General features: G+C 51.9%; 1 protein-coding gene across 2 annotated transcripts in view; it reads right to left on the bottom strand.

Annotated features, from left to right (window-relative positions):
- The window catches only part of VPS53 (VPS53 subunit of GARP complex), a 100,141-nt gene that overhangs the window by 32,316 nt on the left and 42,913 nt on the right, over window positions 1-24,912 (bottom strand). Inside the window, exons 7-13 of one of the 2 annotated variants that reach the window (XM_060259294.1) lie at window positions 23,082-23,201; window positions 21,550-21,628; window positions 13,175-13,318; window positions 11,817-11,959; window positions 9,347-9,488; window positions 4,257-4,358; window positions 540-634 (exon numbers count right to left, since the gene is read on the bottom strand). In XM_060259294.1, coding sequence (XP_060115277.1) covers window positions 540-634; window positions 4,257-4,358; window positions 9,347-9,488; window positions 11,817-11,959; window positions 13,175-13,318; window positions 21,550-21,628; window positions 23,082-23,201 — 825 coding nt within the window. The remainder of the gene's footprint in view (window positions 1-539; window positions 635-4,256; window positions 4,359-9,346; window positions 9,489-11,816; window positions 11,960-13,174; window positions 13,319-21,549; window positions 21,629-23,081; window positions 23,202-24,912) is intronic. The other variant, XM_060259293.1, reaches the window with a different exon arrangement.

Here is a 24,912-nt window from a genome sequence, read left to right as displayed (position 1 = left end):
TTGCTAACCCGATGCTCAGAGCCTTCCGAATTTAGGCTTTGGGTCACGCTGCGGCTCGCCCCCTGGACCACCCGCCCGCTTTTCTTCTTCCAAATGTTCCTTGCATCAAGGCAATTGCAAACTTTCCGCTCTCCTTTTACCAGGGTGCCTGGAATCTCCAACAGCAGCTGCCCAGATACAAAGAGTCCTGTGAAATGTTGTTCACCTGCAATCTGGAAGAACAGCTCCAACCCCCAGAGAACTACATTTCCCAGAGCTCCTTGAGCCTAGGATGGTGTTATGGCAGACTCTAGGCACCCTAAGAAGGGGGAGGGAGAAGAGAAGGAAGGAGACCTTGCAGCCGATGCCTCTGCCTCCGCTGCCAGTTAAAGGCAAGGGATGCAAGACCCTTCCATGACATGCTGAAAGGAATGTGCTATATCCCCTGGCGTTTCAGCGGGACTCATCTTCAGAGGACATTCCTGGTAGATCAGGCCCAAGAGACGCTTGCACGAAAGTCACACCAGCAACTTGCGCAAAGGAGACCATTACTCGCTTACTTGTCTTGGGATTCGATGTAGACGTAGAGGTGGGGCTCAAAGCACTTGGAAATGATGCCGTGGAACGGGTTCTCCGGGGCCTTTGGCCTTTTGGGCTGGAAGCAGAAGAGGCGGGTGAGATTCTGAAGCTGACAGAAAACAATTCTCCCTCCTCTCCTCCCGGCCAGCCAATGGGGTGACCAGGAAAGTGCCCCATTTGTTGCAGCCCCTTCCGCTTAGCTGATCTTTGGGAGAGAAGCCACCGATCGTTTCAAACGGCTGAGGGTATCAGCAGAACGTACAACTGGGCGATTGCCGCCCTGCACAGGTATGAGGGGACCCCACAACTGGTTCCGGAGGTGGTCCAGAGTGTGCGGGGGGGGGGGGGGGGAGACTGGAGCTCTCAGTCTACCCACACCTCCCCTGCCTGCTCCACCAGGAGGAGATTTAGAAAGAAACACACTCTTTCCGTTTACAAAATAGTAACGATGTGTAATACAAATTGCATTCACTAAAACACTTTGAAGAAGCAATACACTAATGCAGTTACAGAACCATCCCGGGCACAAGGTGGCTACTGTCCAGAATTCATAACGATTTATGATGAGTCCGACGAGAAAACAGAACCGATCCAATTTCGTTTCGGACGCACTATCCTTCTTCAGGGCACCGTCTTGTCATATATATCGGGACAGTAGACTAGAAGTGCCAAAATTTCCTGGCTTCCTTATGTTCTTTTTTCTTTTTATTCATGGAACGCCTCTTCCAATTTGTATCCATCAGCATTCATTTGCGTTTTTTGGACACAAAGCTGAATGCTGATGGATGCAAACTGGTACAGGCACTCCTTGCACTTCAAGTCTACCGTTCCAATATGCATGACAAGACGGTCCTGTGAGGAAGGACCGTACATCTGATTTTAAAAGTTTTATTAATTTCAAGAAATTGGGGATAGGGAATAGGAAATAAGAGTACATATTAATCTTATTCTGCATAAAAATACTTTCAAAGAATACAAGTCTACATCGGCAATACTTTCTTAAAATACATAAATTGTCACATATTATTGTCTCTAAACTATGCATCATCGACGTTTTGATATTTTATGTTATAAATCTTTTTGTTAAAGTATCTATTAAATTTGACAAGACCAATAAAGGCAATCTTGTAATACAGAATACAGGGGAAAGGGAGATATAAATTCACACCAGGATAGTACCTCTGAAACGAAATTGGACCAATTCCGTTTTTTTCATCGGGCTCATCATAAATCGTTATGAATTCTGGACAGCAGCCACCTTGTGCCCAGGATGGTTCTGTAACTGCATTAGTGTATTGCTTATTCAAGGTGTTTTGGTGAATGCAGTTTGTATTGCACGTCGTTACTATTTTGTAAGCAGAGAGAGTGTGTTTCTTTCTAAGTTTCCGTACCTCCGTGGTCCTGATCATTTCTGACGCCACCTGATGGAGATGGCAAGAATTGGTCTCAAGACTGCAAAAGGTGGCTCTTCTCAAGACACAGGGGTGCCTGCTAAAGTCTCAGAAGAGCAGGGAAAACCAGAGTCCCGGGGTAGGGGGGGTGGGGGCTGAAAGCCACTCCTCTACCAAGCTCCACGCCCCTCCGCCCCACTTGCACAGGCTGGAATAAGCTCAGGGGAAATAGCAACCATGCCAAAAATAATTACGCAAAACAACTGCTGTTTTGCATTCAATTGGCATTTGGACAGCCCACGTACAGGCTTTTGGTTCTCCCAGGCTACATGGCCCAGAGAAGAATCAAGGCAGCTCCAGGCACTCAGCAGAGCTGGGAAATTTTTAAGGAGCTCAAGTTTATTACTCTCCACCCCCCCCACACACACATACACTTGTGTCTAGTTTTGAGCTTTTTGTTCCTGGAGGCGCTTACTGAACTAAAGCCCAGGGCTCTAGCTGCTACGATAGCTCCCCAGGGTGCTGCTGCTGCCCAAAGGGAAAAAAGGAACTCTATCTCCAATTTCTATCTCCAATTTTGACAATCAACGGCCTCCAAATCTGGCAAAAAGGAAGGGGAGGAGAAGGAGAAAGAGAAGGTGGAGGAGAAAGAGAAAGAGAAGAAGAAGAAGGTGGAGGAAGAGAAGGAGAAAGAGAAGGAGGAGAAGGAGAAAGAGAAGAAGAAGGTGGAGGAGGAGAAGGAGAAAGAGAAGGAGAAGGTGGAGGAGGAAGAGAAGGAGAAAGAGAAGAAGGTGGAGGAGGAGAATGAGAAGGAGGAGGAGGAGAAGGAGAAAGATAAGAAGGAGAAGGTGGAGGAGGAGAAGGAGAAGGAGAAGGTGGAGGAGGAGAAGGAGAAAGAGAAGGAGGAGGAGGAGAAGGAGAAAGAGAAGAAAGAAAAGGTGGAAGAGGAAGAGAAGGAGAAAGATAAGGAGAAGGTGGAGGAGGAGGAGAAAGAGCAGAAGGAGAAGGTGGAGGAGGAGGAGAAAGAGCAGAAGGAGAAGGTGGAGGAGGAGGAGAAGGAGAAAGAGAAGAAGGTGGAGGAGGAGAAGGAGAAGGTGGAGGAGGAGAAGGAGAAAGAGAAGGAGAAGGTGGAGGAGGAGGAGAAAGAGAAAGAGAAAGAGAAGAAGGTGGAGGAGAAGGAGAAGGAGGAGAAGGAGAAGGAGAAAGAGAAAGAGAAGGAGGATGAGAAAGATAAGAAGGAGAAGGTAGAGGAGGAGAAGGAGAAAGAGAAGGAGAAGGTGGAGGAGGAGAAGGAGGAGGAGGAGAAAGAGAAGAAAGAGAAGGTGGAGGAGGAGGAGAAGGAGAAAGATAAAGAGAAGGTGGAGGAGGAGGAGAAAGAGGAGAAGGAGAAGGAGAAAGAGAAGAAGAAGGGGAAGGTGGGGAGGAGGAGGAGAAGGAGGAAGAGAAGAAGGAGAAGGTAGAGGAGGAGAAGGAGAAAGAGAAGAAGAAGGAGAAGGTGGAGGAGGAGGAGAAGGAGAAGGAGGAAGAGAAGAAGGAGAAGGTGGAGGAGGAGGAGGAGGAGAAGGAGGAAGAGAAGAAGGAGAAGGTGGAGGAGGAGGAGAAAGAGAAGAAGGAGAAGGTGGAGGAGAAGGAGAAGGAGGAAAAGAAGAAGGAGAAGGAGGACGAGGAGAAGGTGCAGAATTCACTTCCACCACCAATGTTCCCTCTAAGCTGAGTTAGCTAGTTCACAGATGTTTAGTCTCCAGCTCACACATTTTTGTCTCAGCTCAGGAAGGATGACCCCCAGAGCACACTAATTGATGCAGCAGCTCCCAACTTTAATGCCAGTAGCTCACAAAGCAGAATTTTTGCTCACCAGACTCTGCAGCTTAGAGGGAACGTTGTTCACCACCAGATTAAGACACGTGTTTACCCAGACATTTCTACTTCAAATTCCTTCCTGCGAGCCGGCATCGGAAGGACTACAACACCCAACCGCCCTGTCCTTGGGGAAGATGGAGAAATTCCGTTCAGCAGCCACAGCGTGAAGCTCAGCAAAGAGGAGGCATCATCATTGAAACTAAGAAGCCCGGGGACGTCCGGCCCCTAGGACCGCTGAGCAGGATTCCCTCTAAGCTGAGTTGGCTCCTCCAGCTCACCCCTTTTTGTCTCAGCTCAGGAAGAAGGACCGCAGAGCACACTAATTGATGCAGGAGCTCTCAACTTTAATACCAGGAGCTCATAAAGTAGAATTTTTGCTCCCAGGACTCTGCAGCTTAGAGGGAACCTTTGCTGCTGAGACCTGCTCAAGGAAATCCAGAGGCTTACTTTTTCAACGTCACTCTTTTCCGTGGTGGCTTCTTCCGTCTCCGGCGTAGTTTCCTCCTCCAGGAAGGGATTGGTACAAGGCGGGGGCAGCTCGGCCTTCTTCTGAGAAAGAACGAATGAGAATCCACCTAAGGAAGAGGCAGCAGGCAAAGCAAGCCGGTGCCTCCGCGTGCCTCGCTTCTGGGTTCTTGGCAGCTCTCCGCGTTTGCTGCCTCGAGGTTCCAGTGAGCCCAGACCCAAATACCGCAGGAGGATCTTTGCAGATCAAATGGGAGGAACGCTCCGTCAGGTTGGCGTCTGTCTGGAGTCAACCTGGATTCTGCCTGCAACTCCCACCCCCAGGAAGGGAGAGCAAGGAACCTGAACTAGCACCAACTCCTCCACGGGTTGTCAGAATCAACCCTCCCTCCCTGCTGGCGTCTTTTATCTGGCCTCAGTTAAATGGTGGACCTCCAGAGTGTTCATCTTATTTAGGATGCCTGTCATGGTGACGGCAGCTGAGACAGAGCGAAAAAGCCAGGACAAATCAGCCGGTATCATAATGCCCCTGTATAAATCGATGGTGCGGTCTCATTTGGAGTACTGTGTGCAATTCTGGTCACCGCACCTCAAAAAGGATATTACAGCATTGGAAAAAGTGCAGAAAAGGGCAACTGGAATGATTAAAGGTTTGGAACACTTTCCCTATGAAGAAAGGTTAAAAGGCTTGGGGCTCTTTAGCTTGGAGAAACGTCGACTGCGGGGTGACATGATAAAGGTTTACAAGGTTATGCATGGGATGGAGAAAGCAGAGAAAGAAGTACTTTTCTCCCTTTCTCACACTACAAGAACTCGTGGGCATTCAATGAGATGGCTGAGCAGTCAGGTTAAAACGGATAAAAGGAAGTACTTTTTCACCCAAAGAGTGATTAATATATGGAATTCACTGCCACAGGAGGTGGTGGCGGCTACAAGCATAGCCAGCTTCAGGAGGGGATTGGATAAAAATATGGAGCAGAGGTCCATCAGTGGCTATTAGCCACAGTGTGTGTGTGTGTGTGTGTGTGTGTGTGTGTATATATTGGCCACTGTGTCACAGAGTGTTGGACTGGATGGGCCATTGGCCTGATCCAACATGGCTTCTCTTATGTTCTTAGATCCCACGTAGATCCTAGCAACGCTGTCGGTGGAGCCAGTGACATCAGCCGGACCCTCTCGGGGTTCCTACTGCAGCTCATTCTCTAATGCGATTTTATGCCAACACGTGTCAGCGATGCCCTTTCACTCTCTGCGTTGGACAAACAGGTCAGTCCCTTCAACAAATAATCAGGGGGTTTTTTTGTCACAGGAACTCCTTTGTGTATCAGGCCACCCCTCCCCCCACCCCCCGATGTAGACAATCCTCCAAGAGCTTACGGGGCTCTTAGCACAGGGCCTGCTGTAAGCTCCAGGAGGACTGGCCACATCAGGGGGTGTGGCCTAATATGCAAAGTGGGAGGGACGGTGGCTCAGTGGTAGAGCATCTGCTTGGTGAGCAGACAGTCCCAGGTTCAACCCCGGCATCTTCAACTAAAACGGGTCCAGGCAAATAGGCGTGAAAAACCTCAGCTGGAGACTCTGGAGAGCCGCTGCCAGTCTGTGTAGGCAATGCTGACTTCGATGGACCCACGGTCTGATTCAGTAGAAGGCAGCTTCATATATTCATATATATATTCAAAGGAGTTCCTGCTACAAAAAAAGCCCTGGTTTTGAAGCCCTTGAGCACGTCAACGCTGCATATGCTGAATATGAGGGTCACAGTGAGGTGCAAGCTGAGAAATCTCAGATTCCACTCTCACGGCTAGCATAAATTTGCTAGCTGGTGTTAGGTAAGCCTCGTCCTGTCCCCAGTTCTTCTTCTGCTTGTCGCTTGCTTAATCGCTTGCTCGGTATCCATTGTTAAGCCGCGGCTCTTGTGCAGCAAGGTTTTCCCCAAGGCGCCCGCCTGCTGTACGTGGCTTCGTTACATATGCTGGACACATCCCAGGGCAGAAGCAGCAGGCTGGAAGGGGAAGAGCCTGCCTGCAAAACAGATGCAAGCTGGAAGGGAGAGACTCCTCCGTGCCAACAGCTCCTCTCCTGGCTCCAGAGAACACCTGGAGGGCACAGGATGCTGGCCAAGCACTGAAACGAGGAAGGTCTCTATCTCAATGGTGCCTGGATGGCAGATAGGGATGCCAGCCTTCGGGTGGGACCTGGGGATCTCCCGGGATTACAGCTCTGCTCCAGACTGCAGGGATCAATTTCCCTGGAGAAAGTGGATGCTTTGGAGCAGGGCTTGTTTTGTAGCAGGAGCTCCTTTGCATCTTAGGCCACGCACCCCTGAGGGAGCCAATCCTCCTGGAGCTTACAGGGCTCTTATTGCAGGGCCTACTATAAGCTCCAGGAGAACTGGCTACATCGGGGATGGGGTGGGGTCTAATAGGCAAAGGAGTTCCTGCTACAAAAAAAGCCCTGCAGATAATTAATAGACGTTAAGTCTAACATTAGAAACCACAACATTCAGAAACGAGCGGGGAGGGAACATTTGACCCTTCCAGGACATTCAGTTGCTGACCTAAGAGCACCAGTTCTCTTACAAAGGGATTTCAAAGGGAGATAAGAAAGAGAGACTGCTGAATTTCAACTGATCGTGAAGCTCAAGACAATGCATCCTCTTGGACTTAATCGAGACCAAGGTTTCCTGTCTCATTGCCAATACCGATTTCTCCTTGCCTGCTACCCCTCTGCATATCGCACCTAGTCCAAACGTGCCTGCTATTGTCATTCAACATCTTGAAATCACTCTACTCTCCAAGACCTAAGGACAGATGGACTCAAGCTCTAGCCGTATCTGAAAAAATGAGCAGACTCACGGAAACTCATGCCCTGCCACAAATTTTACTAGTCTTCAAGGCGCTAAAAAAAAGGTAAAGGTATTGTCCCCTGTGCAAGCACCCAACTCTGGGGTGACGTTGCTTTTCACAATGTTTTCACGGCAGACTTTTTACGGGGTGGCACTGGACTATTATTCGACACTACTTCCACCCACAACTTTGTCAGCTGTTCAGAGAGGCCTTCAGATACCCTTTTTTGTTTTCTTCTGTTTTCTTTTTCTTTTTGTATGTGTGTGCATGTGTGTGTGTGTTTATGCACCTGGAAGTCATGGCAACCTCTGGTGACTGACTCCTACTTGGGGCTCTGGGGGATATTCAGGGAGGTGGCTGAATGAAGCCTGCCCCTGCCTTCCCGACTGCTGGTATTCCAAGGTCTCCCATCCAAGTACTAACCACAGCTGACCCTGCTTAGCTTCCAAGATCTGATGAGACTGGGCTAGCCTGGGCTATCTGGGTCAGGGCCCTTCCGCTAACCTTTCCTTTGGGCATGCGCATATTGCATGCAGGGCAATTCCTGCATGCATCCCCCCCTTCTGATAGCGATTTTTATGTGTGAACTGGCCAATCACACCTTTAAAGATCCAGGCTTCTAGTGTTCTGCCCCCACTGGTGGACCTCCTGATGGCACTTGGGTTTTTTTGGCCACTGTGTGACACAGAGTGCTGGACTGGATGGGCAACTGGCCTGAGCCAACATGGCTTCTCTTATGTTCTTATGGACCTCCTGATGGCACCTGGTTTTTTTGGCCACTGTGTGGCACAGAGCGTTGGACTGGATGGGCCATTGGCCTGAGCCACCATGGCTTCTCTTATGTTCTTATGGACCTCCTGATGGCACCTGGAGGTTTTTTTAGCCACTGTGTGCCACGGAGTGTTGGACTGGATGGGCCATTGCCTGATCCAACATGGCTTCTCTTATGTTCTTATGGACCTCCTGATTTTTTTTAGCCACTGTGTGCCACGGAGTGTTGGACTGGATGGGCCATTAGCCTGATCCAACATGGCTTCTCTTATGTTCTTATGGACCTCCTGATGGCACCTGGGATTTTTTTGGCCATTGTGTGACACAGAGTGCTGGACTGGATGGGCCATTGGCCTGATCCAACATGGCTTCTCTTATGTTTTTATGGACCTCCTGATGGCACCTGGGATTTTTTTTTAGCCACTGTGTGACACAGAGTGCTGGACTGGATGGGCCATTGGCCTGATCCAACATGGCTTCTCTTATGTCCTTATGTGACACAGAGTGTTGGACTGGATGGGCCATTGGCCTGATCCAACATGGCTTCTCTTATGTCCTTATGTGACACAGAGTGTTGGACTGGATGGGCCATTGGCCTGATCCAACATGGCTTCTCTTATGTCCTTATGTGACACAGAGTGCTGGACTGGATGGGCCATTGGCCTGATCCAACATGGCTTCTCTTATGTCCTTATGTGACACAGAGTGTTGGACTGGATGGGCCATTGGCCTGATCCAACATGGCTTCTCTTATGTGACACAGAGTGTTGGACTGGATGGGCCATTGGCCTGATCCAACATGGCTTCTCTTATGTCCTTATGTGACACAGAGTGTTGGACTGGATGGGCCATTGGCCTGATCCAACATGGCTTCTCTTATGTGACACAGAGTGTTGGACTGGATGGGCCACTGGCCTGATCCAACATGGCTTCTTTTATGTTCTTATGGACCTCCTGATGGCATCTGGATTGTTTCGCCACTGTGTGACACAGAGCGTTGGACTGGATGGGCCACTGGTCTGATCCAACATGGTTTCTCTTATGTTCTTATGGACCTGCTGATGGCACCTGGGTTTTTTGGCCACTGTGTGACACAGAGTGTTGGACTGGATGGGCCACTGGCCTGATCCAACATGGCTTCTCTTATGTTCTTATGGACCTCCTGATGGCACCTGGGTTTTTTGGCCACTGTGTGACACAGAGTGTTGGACTGGATGGGCCACTGGCCTGATCCAACCTGGCTTCTCTTATGTTCTTATGGACCTCCTGATGGCACCTGGGGGTTTTTTTTGGCCACTGTGTGCCACGGAGTGTTGGAGTGGATGGGCCATCGGTCTGGGCCAACATGGCTACTCTTAGGTTCTTACTGGGGTTTACAAGGCTCCTCCACCCCCATGCTCATCAACGGCAGCGAGGGGTCAAGCGGGGGCCGAGGGGGCGAGAAACCCTCCTTACCGCCACCGCATCCGACAAAGTGCTGCCCGAGAAGCGCTTGGCCAGCAGCCCCTCAAAATTGGTGGTCCTCTGGATGGCGAAGAGGAGCAGCTTGACCTCGATCTCCTTGGCTCTGGTGCGCATGATCTTGGCCAGCTCCGTCCTGATGGGGGAAGTCGAGAGGGGGAAAGGGGAGGGAGGTTGAGAGGCAGGCGTCTCTCGCAGGCCCCAAGGGCGGGGGGGGGAGAAGCGCTTGCAGAAATCTAGGTTCCCGAGAAGCAGAGCTGAAAGAGTATCCCAAGCTGTGTGGCCGCGCCAGGGCTTTTTTTGGTAGGAAAAACCCAACAGGAACTCATTTGCATATTAGGCCACACGCCCCTGACATCACCATTGTTTCACACAGAGTGTTTTACGTAGACAAAGCCCAGCAGGAACCTATTTGCATATTAGGCCACCCCCCGACACCAAGCCAGCCGGAACTGCGTTCCTGCTCAAAAAAAAAAAAGCCCTGGGCTGCACACTGCTGAACCTCTCTGGCAGGGGTCTGTAACGGGGCTCTACTTCACACCTAATGACATAGACATCAACCTGCTGTTCTGACTTCTATTGCCCCCTTGTTGTTGCAGCCCAGTTGACATAAACTAACAATCGCCAGACCCCAAATTGTGATTCTTTTGAACTGCTAACAAATATTTCCATGATTTTGCATACTAACTCACTGCCCACTTTCTCTACATTAAGGACTGCTTGCCATTCCATCCTATTGTCGGATGAAGTGTGTTTTTAGCACCCAAAAGCTTACATTTTGAACAAAACTTTGTTGGTCCTAAAGGCGCACTTGACTCCTAACTTTGATCTACTGCTTCAGACCAACACGGCTGCCCGCTTGGATCTCTCTAGATGGCTTTAGGCAGCAACAGGTCTTGACGGGTTGCCAGCTTCCTTCCCATTTCCTGTCATCAGGATCATTCTTATTTCATGCTTGCGTATAAATGCACCCATCCATTCCCAAGTTCCAAAGGAGCAGTCATAGAGTCCTAATGCCAGATGGGCCCTTCTAGTCTGCTACTGCTTCGTTCACCTGTTTGATAGGAGAGCTGTCAGCGGGAGATTAATCATTCGCTTCCATACCTTTATCTGGAAGAAGGATGGAGAACGGCACCTTTGGGTTCGCTCCCAAGAAAAAAGATGTGGCTGTGCTACGTTCTGCATGTCAGAGGAGCAGGGCAAACTAGGCGATTACCTAGGGTGCCAGCTTTTGGGGGGGTTAAAAATTGGGCAACCCCCCCCCCCGTGTGACTCAGTGACATTACCAGTGCTGGGGAGGGGGGGGGCACCAAAAATTAACCTTGCGTAGGATGCCAGGCAGTCTGGGGCCAGCCCCACAGAGGAGGAAAACCTTTTAGATTTCAATGGACTGAAAAACCTGCATATTCTTGTTTGTTAATTCATTACAGTTATCTACATATATCAGGAGGGCCAACGGTAGCTCTCCAGATGTTTTTTGCCTACAACTCCCATCAGCCCCAGCCATTGGCCATGCTGGCTGGGGCTGATGGGAGTTGTAGGCAAAAAAATACCTGGAGAGCTACCGTTGGCCACCCCTGCCGTATAGTATTATAGTGCTATGACTGCTGATTCTGTACCGCATAGCCTACGTGCTTTGTTCATAGATCCGTTAGCGGCTGAACGGATGTTCTTATTGCTAGGGGTCTGTAACAAGACACAAACTCTGCTGCCTAATGTTGCCTGCCTCCGGGTGGGGTCTAGAGATCTCCTGGAATTATAACTGGTCTTCAGACAAGAGAGATCAGTTCCCCTGGGGGGAGAAAATGGCTGCCTTGGAGGTGGATTCCATGGCATTTTACCCCCTGGGGGTCCCTCTCCTGTTGAAACCCCACCCTCTGCGGGCTCAACGCCCAAAATCTCCAGGAATTTCCTGACCTGCAGCTGGCAACCTTACCACTACTGTCTCAGCCTGGCCCAGCAAATAGTTATCTTTGGGCAGTTCTTGGACTGGAAAGGGTTGGATGCCCCTGGTGCACCTAAACCAGGGGCGGCTGAACTTTGGCTTGGAAACCACATGTGACTCTTTCCCGCCTACTGCGTGGCTCTCAAAGCCCCCACCACTCCGTTGGCTAGCTTGGAGAATATATTTAAAGTTGCTTTCTTTCCCCTTCCCCCTTCAATTTCCTTCCTTCCTCCCTCCCTCCCTCCCCGCTCTCAAACACTGATGTTCACGTCTTGCGGCTCGCAAACATCTGACATTTATTCTATATGGCTCTTACATTAAAACAAGTTTGGCCACCCCTGACCTAACCAATCACAACCCTCAAAATGAACCAATAGCTTCCTGCTACTTTTGGGACACAGGCGAAATCAGACATGCAAACAGGAACACACAAATAAATCATAAATGGGCAGCCACATCTACTGGATAGCAACGGGACATAAAATTAAACAGCCTTTGGGCTTCCCAAAGACAGCATACCGTGTCATGTGGCAGAAGTCCACAGCGATCCGCTCCGTCATGCACCACTCCAGGGGGAACATGCGGCCATATTTCTCCTCATAGTCCACCAGCTGGCGTTTTATCCAAGCGTAGCGCCGGTCGATTTTATCCAGCCAGGCAACCTGAGGCGGAAAAATGGAGTTAACTGTCGTATTTCTCAGAAAGAGGTCATGAGTCTGGGAAACAGGCAAGCAATCCACATACCAGATAACCCCAGGTGGCTTTCTCCTAATTGGGGCTGTTCAGACACCCACTAGCTGGACTCGCTACCTATTCGCTGGTCGCAAACAAGGAGCTGGTTTTTCAGTCATTAGTTTGACGGTTTTGTTGCCCTGTTCGTGGCTGTTCGGCAGGTTGCTTCACCGCATTCCTTTCTAACCATGCCGTGCAGTTCGACTGGCTCTTGCAAGTGCATTCTCACACAGCTGTTCTTCTCAGGAGAAGCCTCTATGCCCTGTTGCTGGCCCTCCAGAGGAACTGGAAGGCCACTGTGTGAGACAGGAGCCTGGACTGGATGGACCCCTGGTCTGAGCCAGCAGGGCTCTTCTTTTGTTCTTATGAAGGCCTTGGCTTCTCTGCCCTGTTGTTGGCCCTCCGGAGGAACTGGTTGGCCACTGTGTGAGACAGGATACTGGACTAGATGGACACCCCCTGGTCTGATCCAGCAGGGCTCCTCTTATGTTCTTATGAAGGCCTCAGCCTCTCTGCCCTGTTGTTGGCCCTCCAGAGGAACTGGTTGGCCACTGTGTGAGACAGGAGCCTGGACTGGATGGACCCCTGGTCTGAGCCAGCAGGGCTCTTCTTATGTTCTTATGAAGGCCTCGGCCTCTCTGCCCTGTTGTTGGACCTCCAGAGGAACTGGTTGGCCACTGTGTGAGACAGGAGGCTGGATGAGATGGACACCCCCTTGTCTGATCTAGCAGGGCTCCTCTTATGTTCTTATGAAGGCCTCAGCCTCTCTGCCCTGTTGTTGGCCCTCCAGAGGAACTGGTTGGGGTCACTGTGTGAGACAGGAGGCTGGACTAGAGGGACCCCTGGTCTGGTCCAGCAAGGGCTCTTCTGATGCTCTTATCAGGGTTCAGATCCCCACTCTACCACGGAAGCCTGCTGGGTGACCTTGGGCCAGTGACACACCCTCATCCTGACCTACCTCATTTGGTTGTTGTGAGGATAAAATTCAGGAAAGGAAAATGATGCAAGCTGCTTTGGATCCTTGTTGGGAGAGGATCCTGAACTCCTTGGAGAAAGGGAAGGATAAAAAAGGCAGCAGAAGCCTGCTGTTCCCCCCCGAAGGGTTCCACAAGACAGACACACAAAGGCTAAGATTCCCAGCTCACATCTTGGTTCTCCTGGAAGAGCAAGAGGTATTCAGAGAGGTGCTGCCTGATGAACTTCTTGATGATCTCCTGCTTGATCCTGGGGTCCAGGACGTTGGCCACCAGACACGCGTCTCGCAGGACGTTGCTGGGTCCTCCGGCCCTCTGGGGCGACAGGAAAAAGGGAAGCTTTCAACAACTGCCCGGTCCTTTTTTTATGATATTGTCAAATCTTTACATAAAAGAGAGGAGGAAAATCTTTGCATAAAAGAGAGGAGGAAAATCTTTGCATAAAAGGGAGGAGGAAAATCTTTGCATAAAAGGGAGGAGGAAAATCTTTGCATAAAAGGGAGGAGGAAAATCTTTGCATAAAAGGGAGGAGGAAAACCTTTGCATAAAAGAGAGGAGGAAAACCTTTGCATAAAAGGGAGGAGGAAAACCTTTGCATAAAAGAGAGGAGGAAAATCTTTGCATAAAAAAGAGGAAGAAAATCTTTGCATAAAAGAGAGGAGGAAAATCTTTCCATAAAAGAGTGGAGGAAAATCTTTGCATAAAAAAGAGGAAGAAAATCTTTGCATAAAAAAGAGGAAGAAAATCTTTCCATAAAAGAGTGGAGGAAAATCTTTGCATAAAAGAGAGGAGGAAAATCTTTGCATAAAAGAGAGGAGGAAAATCTTTGCATAAAAGAGAGGAGGAAAATCTTTCCATAAAAGAGAGAAGGAAAATCTTTCCACAAAAGAGTGGAGAAAAATCTTTCCATAAAAGAGAGGAGGAAAATCTTTCCATAAAAGAGAGGAAGAAAATCTCTGCAGAAAAGAGAGGAGGAAAATCTTTCCATAAAAGAGAGGAGGAAAGCATTCCAAGGAGGTGCAGAAAACAGAATTTGGCTTTAGCCGATTCAAACTGCTGCTCTTTTATCATGAGGGACCCCACCCCCATCCATGACAAACGTGCGCAGGCACAGAAGGGGCCGCTGATCCGGACTCGCATTTTCTACCTGAAAGTCACAGGAAACGGAAACAGCTTGAGCGCAAGTGTCAGATGCGGAGCCCAATGCTGGCTCTGGAAATTATAGCAGGGGAGACACTGGTGGGCAGGAGAGAACAGGAAAGCAGCCCTTCACCCCCGCAGCCGATTTCCCCCTCTGACCCTCTGTAGCTGCCACGTGGTGTCCCAAGGCAGGGTTCTTCCCAGACTAAGGGGACAGCGAGGTCAGGAGTGGGAAAGCTAGTGTCGGTGGGGAGGAGGGTGAACCTCTCCCCCTTCCCCTCCCACCTGCCATTTCTCCTTGGCAAATTACCCCCACCCCACCCCCGCCTGACTGGCCACCATTTTGCATGTCCACCCAGAAAAGACAGGTTGCTTACCTGTAACTGTAGATCTTCGAGTGGTCATCTGTGCATTCACACTTGTGGGATGTACTGCGCCTGCGCTGGTCCCCAGTCGGTATCTGTAAGAAAGCCCGGGAAAGATTTCCGCGGACGGCGCCACTGGGCATGCGCCGGCGCCCCACTGCGCAGGCCCAACGGCGCCACCGCGGCAATCCCACCAGTTCCTTCTTGACCGCTGAAAGCCCCTAAGGAAGGGAGACCGTCAGCAGTGGGGAAGGAGGGTGGGTAGTGTGAATGCACAGATGACCACTCGAAGATCTACAGTTACAGGTAAGCAACCTGTCTATCTTCTTCGTGGTCTCTGTGCATCACACTTGTGGGAGATTAGCAAGCAAGTCATACCTGGAGGTGGGAAGACGGTCAACCGGAGATGACAGATTGTAGCACCGCAGTCCCCAACCGGGTCCTCTGCTGAGCATGCACGTCCAACGCGTAGTGCTTCATGAAAGCATGCGGGGACGACCAGGTAGCAGCTTTGCAGACATCAGCCAGAGGCACGCCCTTCAGGAACGCCACCGATGTCGCCATCGCTCGTGTGGAGTGGCCACGTACAGGTCCAGGCAGTGGCCTCTTTGCTAGGAGGTAGCAGAGCTTGATGGTCTCTGTCAACCATTTCGAGAATCTCTGTGAAGAAATCTTGTCACCCATTCTGGGTGCGGTGTAGGAAACGAATAACTGCTGTCCCTTACGGAAGGACTTGGATCGGCTTAGGTAGAAAAGCAGGGCACGCCGGACGTCTAGGGAGTGAAGCCGACGCTCCTCGTCCGAGGAGGGGCTAGGGAAGAAGGCGGGGAGCCACACTTCCAGGTTGAGGTGGAATTGGGAGGGCACCTTAGGAAGGAAGTTGATATCAGGGGCCAGGGAGACGCCCGACTCTCTAAAGGCTAGGTAGGGGTAGTCACAACGCATCGCCGTGAGTTCCCCCACCCGGCGTGCGGAGGTGATGGCCACTAGGAAGGCAGTCTTCCAGGACAGAAGCTGCAGGGAACATGAGGCCATGGGTTCGAAGGGCCGCCTGGTTAATCTGTCTAGGACTATTGACAAATCCCACAGTGGGGTGGGGGGTTTGGACGGTGGATGCAGTCTAAATAGCCCCTTCATGAACTTCTTGGACTGGGGATGGGCGAAAACGGAGTACCCAGCCACAGGTTCGTGAAAGGCAGAAATGGCTGCCAAGTAGACCTTAATGGAGGAAAACACCAAGCCCGCGTCTACTAGGGACAACAAGAAATCAAAGACTGCCGGCAGGCCAGCCTCCCTAGGTGCGACTGGCCGGCCAGCCATGAAGTCCGAGAACCTCTTCCACTTCCTGTCATAGGATGCCCTGGTGGAGGGCTTCCTGCTATTCAACAGGACCTCCTGGACCCTACCCGAGAACTCTAAGGGTCTATGCGCCACGCCGTCAGTTTCAGGTGTGGCACGTTGTGGTGTAGCACCCGCCCCCGTTGGGACGACAGGAGGTCTGGTTCCGCTGGAAAGTGGTAGAAGTTCCCCCCCGACATGGTCAGTAGGGAGGCGAACCAGTTCTGGCGGGGCCACCAGGGGGTCACCAGGATACAGCGTGGCCTCTCCCTCGCTAACTTGTTTATTACCCTGGTCAGCAGAGGGAGAGGAGGGAACAGATAGAGGAAGCGGCCCTCCCACGGGATGAGGAGGCCGTCCCCCAGGGATGCAGGGTCTGCACCCCCTCTGGAGCAAAACATAGGGCACTTCTTGTTGCCTGCCGTGGCGAAGGCATCCAGCTGTGGGTACCCCCAGAGCTGGAAAACTGGTTGTAGGAAACGCCACTGAAGTTCCCACTCGTGCGGGGAGGCCCCCCCCCTGCTCAGAGAGTCCGCTTGAATGTTGAGGACCCCTGGGAGGTGTGCGGCCTTCACGAAGACGTCGTGCTGGATGCATTCCGTCCACAATTCTATCGCCAACGCACAGAGGCGGCGGGACACTGTCCCGCCCTGCCTGTTGATGTACGCCAGAGCGGTGGTGTTGTCTGTGAGTAATGCCACTGTCCTCCCTATCAACTTTGGGCGGAAGGAACGAAGGGCAAAGTGAACCGCTAGTAGCTCCAGATAGTTGATATGGTGCACAGCCAGCTTGGGAGGCCACTGGCCCCCCACACACAAGCCTTCCATGTGGGCGCCCCAGCCCCACTGGGAGGCATCGGTGGTGATGGTCACTGAGGGCGGTGGGAGGTGGAAGGGAGCTCCCTGGCAGATATTGTCTCTGGATCCCCACCACTGGAGCGATTGGAGCGTCATAAGGGGAATAGTGAACCTCTTTCGAGGTGAGTCTCTGTTCGGGCGAAACTGGCGAAGAAACCATAGCTGTAGGTCCCTCATCCTCAGTTTCGCGTAAAGAAGCACGCTTGTCGTTGCTGCCATCAGTCCCAGCATTCGCTGAAGTTGCTTTACTGTGCCCCAGCCTTGGTTCTGGAGTAACTGTACTGAGTTGGTGATGTCCTCTGCCCTTTGGGCGGGGAGGAAAGCTCGATGGAGGTTTGTGTCCAGCACTGCCCCTATGAACTGCACTGTCCTTGATGGAGTGAGATTTGACTTTTCTAGATTGACCTGCAGGCCCAGGGCATCGAGAAGGTGCAGTGTGGCTGTGATGTGGGTAGACAGACTTTCTCTTGAATTGGCTACCAGGAGCCAGTCGTCTATGTATGGGAAGACTATCACCCCCTGCAGCCGCAGGTAGGCGGCCACGACGCTCATCATCTTTGTAAACACCCTGGGTGCCGTGGAGAGCCCGAAGGGTAGGGCAGTGAACTGGAAGTGTTGTGAGCCTATTGCAAACCTGAGAAACTTTCTGAACTCTGGGTGGATGCTGATGTGAAAGTAAGCATCCTTGAGGTCTAGAGTGGCCATCCAGTCTCCTTGGTTGATGAGGGGCAGGATGGACTGCAGTGTGGACATCCTGAACTTTCGATACAGGATGAATTTGTTCAGATTCCGGAGGTCCATGATGGGCCTTAATCCCCCATCTCTCTTCGGGACTAGGAAGTAGCGGGAGTAGAAACCACCCGTCCTGGTTTCCGATGGTAATTTCTCTATGGCTTGTTTCTGTAGGAGGGTGTCCACCTCCGCCAGCAGAGGTGGGGATGGGGGGGTGGTGATCACCACTGACTGTGTTGGAATCTGAGCAAAGTCTATTTTGTAGCCCTCCTGGATGACAGAGAGGACCCACCTGTCTGAGGAGACCAGCTCCCAGGCAGGCAGGAAAGGGCGAAGGCGGATGGTGGGCTGGGTGGTGGCAACGACGCGTGGTGCAGGAAAGTCAAAGCCCCTGCTTGGCGGGGCGGGTGCCCTTCGGTTTGCCTGATGGCTGGGCACTGTAGCGCCCTCTGTTGTTGCCCGAGTAGGCCTGCTTGTCGGGCTGTGGAGGGCGTGGTCGCCACTGTTGGTCCGAAGATGGCTTATGCGGAGTCTTTCTCGACCAGGACCTGCTCCACTGTCTGGCTCTGGGTTGTCTGGGAAGTGGCTGCACCCCAAGGCTCCTAGAGATCTTAAGGTTCTTATCTAGTTCCTGCAGTGCGGTGTCCGTGGTGGAACTAAAGAGTCCGTCCCCTTCAAATGGCAGGTCCTCGATAAGCGCCCTGGTGTCTTGTTGCAGGGCGGTCGATCTCAGCCAGGAGTGCCTGCGAATGGAGACAGCGGACATGATTGCCGCAGCTGAAACGTCCACTAGGTGCTTGGCTGCTGTTAGTTGCTGCTTTGCGACCTTCTGGCCCTCGTGCAGCAGTGCCTTGGCAGTGGTTTTCTTGTCATCCGGTAGGAAGGACAGGAGGGGGGACAGCTGCTCCCACATGGCGTATTGGTATCTGGCCATACAGGCCGTATAGTTCGATACCTTGGCGCCGAGGGACCCCGCCGAGTAGATCTTCCTCCCCATGGCGTCGAGTTTCTTCCCCTCCTTGTCAGGGGGGGTAGAGTGCACCTTACGTGACCTCGAGGAAGAGGAGACGATGGCTGAATTTGGTCTAGGATGTGTGAACAGAAATTCAGCCCCCGCCTCTTGGACCTTGTACATGTGGTCCAGTTTTCTTGAAGACACCGGTGCAGAGGATGGCTTCTTCCACGGATCCTTGAGCGCCTGGAGCATGACCTTTGTCATTGGGAGGGAGACGGCTGGAGAAGTGTCCTTCTGGACGATATCAAAAACACTATCGTCCACGGTTGGCTTGGGTTGAGAGATGGGGAGGGAGATGGTCGCTGCCATTCTTTTGACCATCTCCGCATAGGAGCGTAGGTCCTCAGAGGGCGAGACTGGGAGGTCCTCTGACGTGTTGGGGTCCGGTGAGGGCTCCCAGGTTCTCTCCTCGTCGCTTTCCGACCCCGACGGGGAGGACTCTCCTCGGCCCGAGCGCTCCGATAGGCGCGGTGATGGCTCCCTTCGCGGCGACCGGGTCGGTGTCGGTGTTCGGCGCGGAGGCTCCGTCGGTGTGACGCGTTTGTCCCGAGGAGTCGTGGCCGATCCCTGAGGATGCTTGGACCGATGCGATGTCCTGGAGAGCGAGGATAGCTCAGATTGATGCTCCCAGTCCGGGTGGTCGAGTGGCTGATGCCAATGATATTGGGGGCAGCAGGGATACGTCGACTGCCATCGATGGTGCTCCCAATGCGGCATCGATGGGTAGTGGCGTGGCTCGACCGAAGGCTCCCTTGGCCTCACGCGCTTGGGTGCCGCAGGCGTTGTCACGTCGACCGGTGGAAGAGACTCGACGTCCGATGCCGAGTCGAAGCTCCGCTGACGAGACGCCACCGATGGAGACCGACGGGTGAGGTCGATCTCCACGTCGTGTGTCGAGGACTGCAGCCGATGGTCGCTGGGTCCAGGCGTCGGGGAGGTACGACGTCGATGCGCGCTAGCCCGTGGAGTTGAAGGGCTGCGTGGTCGATGGCCGCTAGCCCTTGGTGTCGGAGGGCTGCGCTGCCTTCTCGCGCTAGCCCCTGGAGTAGCGGGGGTGCGGAGAGGAGAGGGGGGAACCCTTCTCACTGGGTCGGTGCCGATCGGTGCCGACACGTCGGGGGGAGGCGGAGGGGAGCGTGGCCGTTTCCGCTTCTCCTTGCTCTTCGCCTTCTTAGAGGATTCATGTCCCGAATCCTCCCGTCGTTTCTTCTGGGGCCTCTCGACCGACTCGTCGGTGGGCCGTTTCGCCGACTGCTGCTCCTTCTGCGGGACAACGTCGACCGGGGCTGCATCGGCCGATGGGGCCTTCGGGGTTTGGGCGGCAGCCATTTTCGGTACCGATGCCGAGGAAGACGCCGTTTGCTTCGGAGGGCGAAGTGCCGAGGCAGTTAGTGCGGCCGAGAGCCTAGCCGCTCTATTCTTTCTGGTCTGCTTCGAAAAGCGGAGGCAATGCGGGCAGGCTTCCACGCGGTGTCCTTCGCCGAGGCAGAGCAGACACAAAGAGTGGCCGTCGGGAGGGGCGATTTTCTTGCCGCAGGCCTGGCACCTCTTAAAAAATCCCCAGCGACTGTCCATAGACAGCGGTCGCTGGGAAAAATCCTCTCAGAATCCTCTGAGAGGAGGAAAAACTAGGGGCGAGGGGGGGGAAGTCCCGGAGGACAAGAAACCCCACCGCGACACGCACCCGAACGAAAACGCACTTTTTTTTTTTTTTTTTTTTTAAACTAACTAACTATGGAACTAACTAACTACTACACTACAGAAAACAATAAACAGGCTAATATTTACAGGAGGCTCGGGGAAAAAGGGGTAGAAAAAACCCAAAGCTCACCGACCGGGAACACGAGGAAACACAACTCTTCGCGCAGCGGTCAGAAAGGAACTGGTGGGATTGCCGCGGTGGCGCCGTTGGGCCTGCGCAGTGGGGCGCCGGCGCATGCCCAGTGGCGCCGTCCGCGGAAATCTTTCCCGGGCTTTCTTACAGATACCGACTGGGGACCAGCGCAGGCGCAGTACATCCCACAAGTGTGATGCACAGAGACCACGAAGAAGATCATGGGCCTGGGACTTCCAAGGTGGCCGTGGAGCTCACTGTTTTGCTATGAGATAAGGAATCACATATATTTAAAAATTCTTCACCAAAATGTTGGGAGAAGTGCAATGAAATTGGTTCCTATATGCACTGTTGGATCAACTGTCCTATGATTACAGATTTCTGGCTGTTAATAATTCAAAGAGTAAGATATTACTGGTTATATTCTAGAAATCTCTCCAGAGTCATCATTATTAAACTTCGTATCAGGAGACATAATCTCTCGCATTACATATAAAACCATAACAATGTTCTTATATGCTGCAAAATCAACGATTGCTTTTCTATGGGAAAGTGAACGAAAACCAACTATAACCTCTGGCATAAAAAACTTTGGAACTTACATGTTACGAGTAAAATTCCTGCAACGACAAAAATCCTTATCAAATCAATCACAAGATACAACCTTTGAACGGGTATGGTATTCAATATTAGAATGCCTAATCCCTAAAGATGCTATTTCTGATATTACCAAAAAGTTTTATCTTTATTGAAACTTTTCTTTTCTATAGAATGATTTTCTGTGTATATGTATGTATACATATATATGCTGGTATATTATTTACTGCTTGCTTTTTATGGTCACACATGTTTGTTGCATCAATTTATTCCGTTGTTACAAGTTGTTGAAAGCTGTATATAATAAAATGTTATTTAAAAAAAAAAGATAAGAAAGGAAGAAGAAGAAGACTGAAGATTTATACCCTGCCCTTCTCTCTGAATCAGAGACTCAGAGTGGCTTACAATCGCCTTTATCTTCTCCCCCCACAACAGACACCCTGTGAGGTGGGTGGGGCTGAGAGGGCTCTCACAGCAGCTGCCCTTTCAAGGACAACCTCTGCCAGAGCTATGGCTGACCCAAGGTCATTCCAGCAGCTGCAAGTAGAGGAGGGGGGAATTAAACCCGGTTCTCCCTGATAAGAGTCTGCACACTTAACCACTACACCAAACTGGCTCTCACCAAAATCAGGTTTTCTGCTTCTGATGGTAAGCAAGGTTTTTTTTACCTTTGTGCTTTGGGAAGGAAAAGCTTCTTCAAAGTCCGCCAGGATCTGCTGTCCCAACTCGTTCTGGGCGGCCTTCACCCTGCCGGACAACAAACTGAGCATCTGAGGCCGCACGGCACAAGCGCCAGGCAGAAGACACACCCGGCCTTGACGCTTCCCCATTTTAAACCTTCAAGTTTTTGCCAAAGAGCCTGCTCGGGCAGAGCCTGACTAGGGCTGGGGGAAATCCTGCTGCAGGGAGTCTGGGACCACGGGAAGCGCTCGGGGAGTCGGCCTGACAATCTCTTGGCCAGCGTGTGATATAAAGCAGAGATGAAGCCACAACCCGCTCTGCTAACAAGTCTGTGATTCTGTTTGAATCAACTGAAGCAAAAAAAAAAAAAGTCTCCTTGCAGGTAGAAGTTGAGCATATCGGAGAAAAGTTAACCGAAAGTCTTTCCCTTGATATGCTTCCTTTCTACATGCAAGGAGAAACTCAAGCGGGACACTCCCCACCAGGGTTCCTCTAAGCTGAGTTAGTGCGTGAGCTAGCTCTCAGATTTTGTTAGCCTCCAGCTCACACCTTTTTGCCTGACCCGAGAGCACACTCACTGATGCAGGAGCTCACAACTTTAAGGCCAGTCGCTCACGAAGCAGAATTTTTGAAGAAGAAGAAGATATTGGATTTATATCCCGCCCTCCACTCTGAAGAGTCTCAGAGCGGCTCACAATCTCCTTTACCTTCCTCCCCCACAACAGACACCCTGTGAGGTAGATGAAGATATTGGATTTATATCCCGCCCTCCACTCCGAAGAGTCTCAGAGCGGCTCACAATCTCCTTTACCTTCCTCCCCCACAACAGTCACCCTGTGAGGTAGATGAAGAGATTGGATTTATATCCCGCCCTCCACTCTGAAGAGTCTCAGAGCGGCTCACAATCTCCTTTACCTTCCTCCCCCACAACAGACACCCTGTGAGGTAGATGAAGATATTGGATTTATATCCCGCCCTCCACTCCGAAGAGTCTCAGAGCGGCTCACAATCTCCTTTACCTTCCTCCCCCACAACAGACACCCTGTGAGGTGGGTGGGGCTGGAGAGGGCTCTCACAGCAGCTGCCCTTTCAAGGACAACCCCTACAAGAGCTATGGCTGACCCAAGGCCATGCTAGCAGGTGCAAGTGGAGGAGTGGGGAATCAAACCCGGTTCTCCCAGATAAGAGTCCGCACACTTCACCACTACACCAAACTGGCTCTCAAGACTCTGCAGCTTAGAGGGAACAGTGCTCTCGGCCCCAACCATCTTTAGTATAGCTTCTTGGGGATAACTGAACAGGCTCCAGGGGTGCCAGCGGTGCAGGTCTTGTCAAATGTGTTCCGCTGCACATCCAGCTCCTGCATCCTGCCCGTCACCCATTCCTTCGAGGGGGTTCAGGGCAGCGCCCACAGACCGCCCACTTCCCAGTTATTTTCAAGGCCCCCCCCCCCAATGCAGTAAGTGGCCCGGAGAGCTTTACAAAGGAATGCGGAGATCCTCCGGGACCCCCGTGTTACCTTTCAGAAAGCTGCCGGATCTGGGGGATCCCCGTGTACTTGCTGAAGTGCTCCAGCACGTTTACGACTCCTTGCAGAAGATTGGCCACCTCGCCGTACTGCCTCCTCCGGGTCATGGCCCTGCGACAGACAGTGAAGAAGAAGAGACGGATTTATACCCTGCCCTTCACTTGGGAAAGAGCCCCGTGGTGCAGAGTGGTAAAGCTGCAGTACTGCAGTCGGAGCCATCTGCTCACGACCTGAGTTCGATCTCAGCGGAAGCTGGTTCAGGTAGCCGGCTCCAGGTTGACTCAGCCTTCCATCCTTCCGAGGTCGGTAAAATGAGTCCCCAGCTTGCTGCGGGAAAAGCGTAGATGACTGGGGAAGGCAATGGAAAAACCACTCCATAAAAAGTCTGCTGTGAAAACGTTGTGAAAGCAACGTCACCCCAGAGAGAGCCCTGTGGGGCAGAGTGTTAAAGCTGCAGTACTAGCTCTGCTGATGACCTGAGTTCAATCCCCAGTGGAAGCTGGGTTTTTAGGTAGCCGGCTCAAAGCTGACTCAGCCTTCCATCCTTCCGAGATCGGTAAAATGAGTCCCCAGCTTGCTGGGGAGAAAGTGTAAAAGACTGGGGAAGGCAATGGCAAACCACTCCGTAAAAAGGTCTGCTGTGAAAACGTTGTTAAAGCAACGTCACCCCAGAGTCGGAAACGACTAGTGCTTGCACAGGGGACCTTTCCTTTCCTTTCACTTGGGAGTCTCCGAGTAGCTTTCAATCTCCTTTGCCTCCCTCTCCCCGCAACAGACACCCTGTGAGACAGGGGAGGTTGAAAGAGGTCTCTGAGAGAACTGCTCTTGAGGGAACAGCTCTGAAAGAACTGTGGCTTGCCCAAGGTCACCCAGCAGCTGCATGTGGATGAGGAGAGGGGGAAATCAAATCCAGGCCTCCCAGATTAGAATCCACCAGTCTTGACCGCTACACCAAGCTGGCCTACACCAAAGTGGGGAATGAGGGGGGGTGGGCTGAAACAACAAGTTCCAGGGGACACAGCAAAGCGACCCTTGGCCTTCAAGGCAATCTGCTTTAAGAGAACACTCCAACCATTAAAGGACCTCGGCCTGAGGCTCTGGAGAGCGGCTGCCAGCCTGAGTAGACAATACTGACTTTGACGGATCAAGGCTGACTCAGTATCAGGCAGACCCACTTGTGCGTTCACAACATAGTCCATTACCTGCCTCTGCACTGCATCCCTGGGCTTCCTTGGTGGTCTCCCATCCAAATACTGACCACAGCTGACCCTGAGAGCAGGACAGCCGAGGCCACCCAGGTCGGGTTAATCTTAGTTTAAAACCTGCTAAGATGACTATGTCATCCGGGCAGCGTGCATTCGGCATGGCAGCGTGAAAATTCCGCATGCAAGCGAACCCAGTTGAATTCTCCGGTCAGAATTAGGCAGCTGAATTCTCCGGTCAGAATTACGCGCCTTAACCCAATTTGCATTTTATTCAGGTTCGGCTGGACTCGGGGGGGGGGGGGGGGGCTTGAGAATAACCAGGAAGAGGGCAGAAATTTTCTCCAGTCTCATCTGTGGCTTCTGAGATTAGAGCAAGAATCGCAGGCACATCTTCAGAGCCATAAGGATAAGAACATAAAAGAAGCCATGCTGGATCAGGCCAATGGTCCATCCAGTACAACACTCTGTGTCACCCAGTGGCCAAAAAACCCAGGCGCCATCAGGAGGCGCATCAGTAGGGCCAGGACACTAGAAACCCTCCCGCTGTCACGGCCCGAGTCTCTGACACGAAGCTGCGGCTGCTATCGTCCTGGCAACGAGCCAGGACCTCTCGCAGA

The sequence above is a fragment of the Heteronotia binoei genome, chromosome 18 (assembly GCF_032191835.1).
Source record: "Heteronotia binoei isolate CCM8104 ecotype False Entrance Well chromosome 18, APGP_CSIRO_Hbin_v1, whole genome shotgun sequence".
Classification (NCBI taxonomy): Eukaryota; Metazoa; Chordata; class Lepidosauria; order Squamata; family Gekkonidae; genus Heteronotia; species Heteronotia binoei.
The sequence above is the reverse complement of the archived record's forward strand: the minus strand, read 5'-3'. Positions and strand labels throughout refer to the sequence as shown.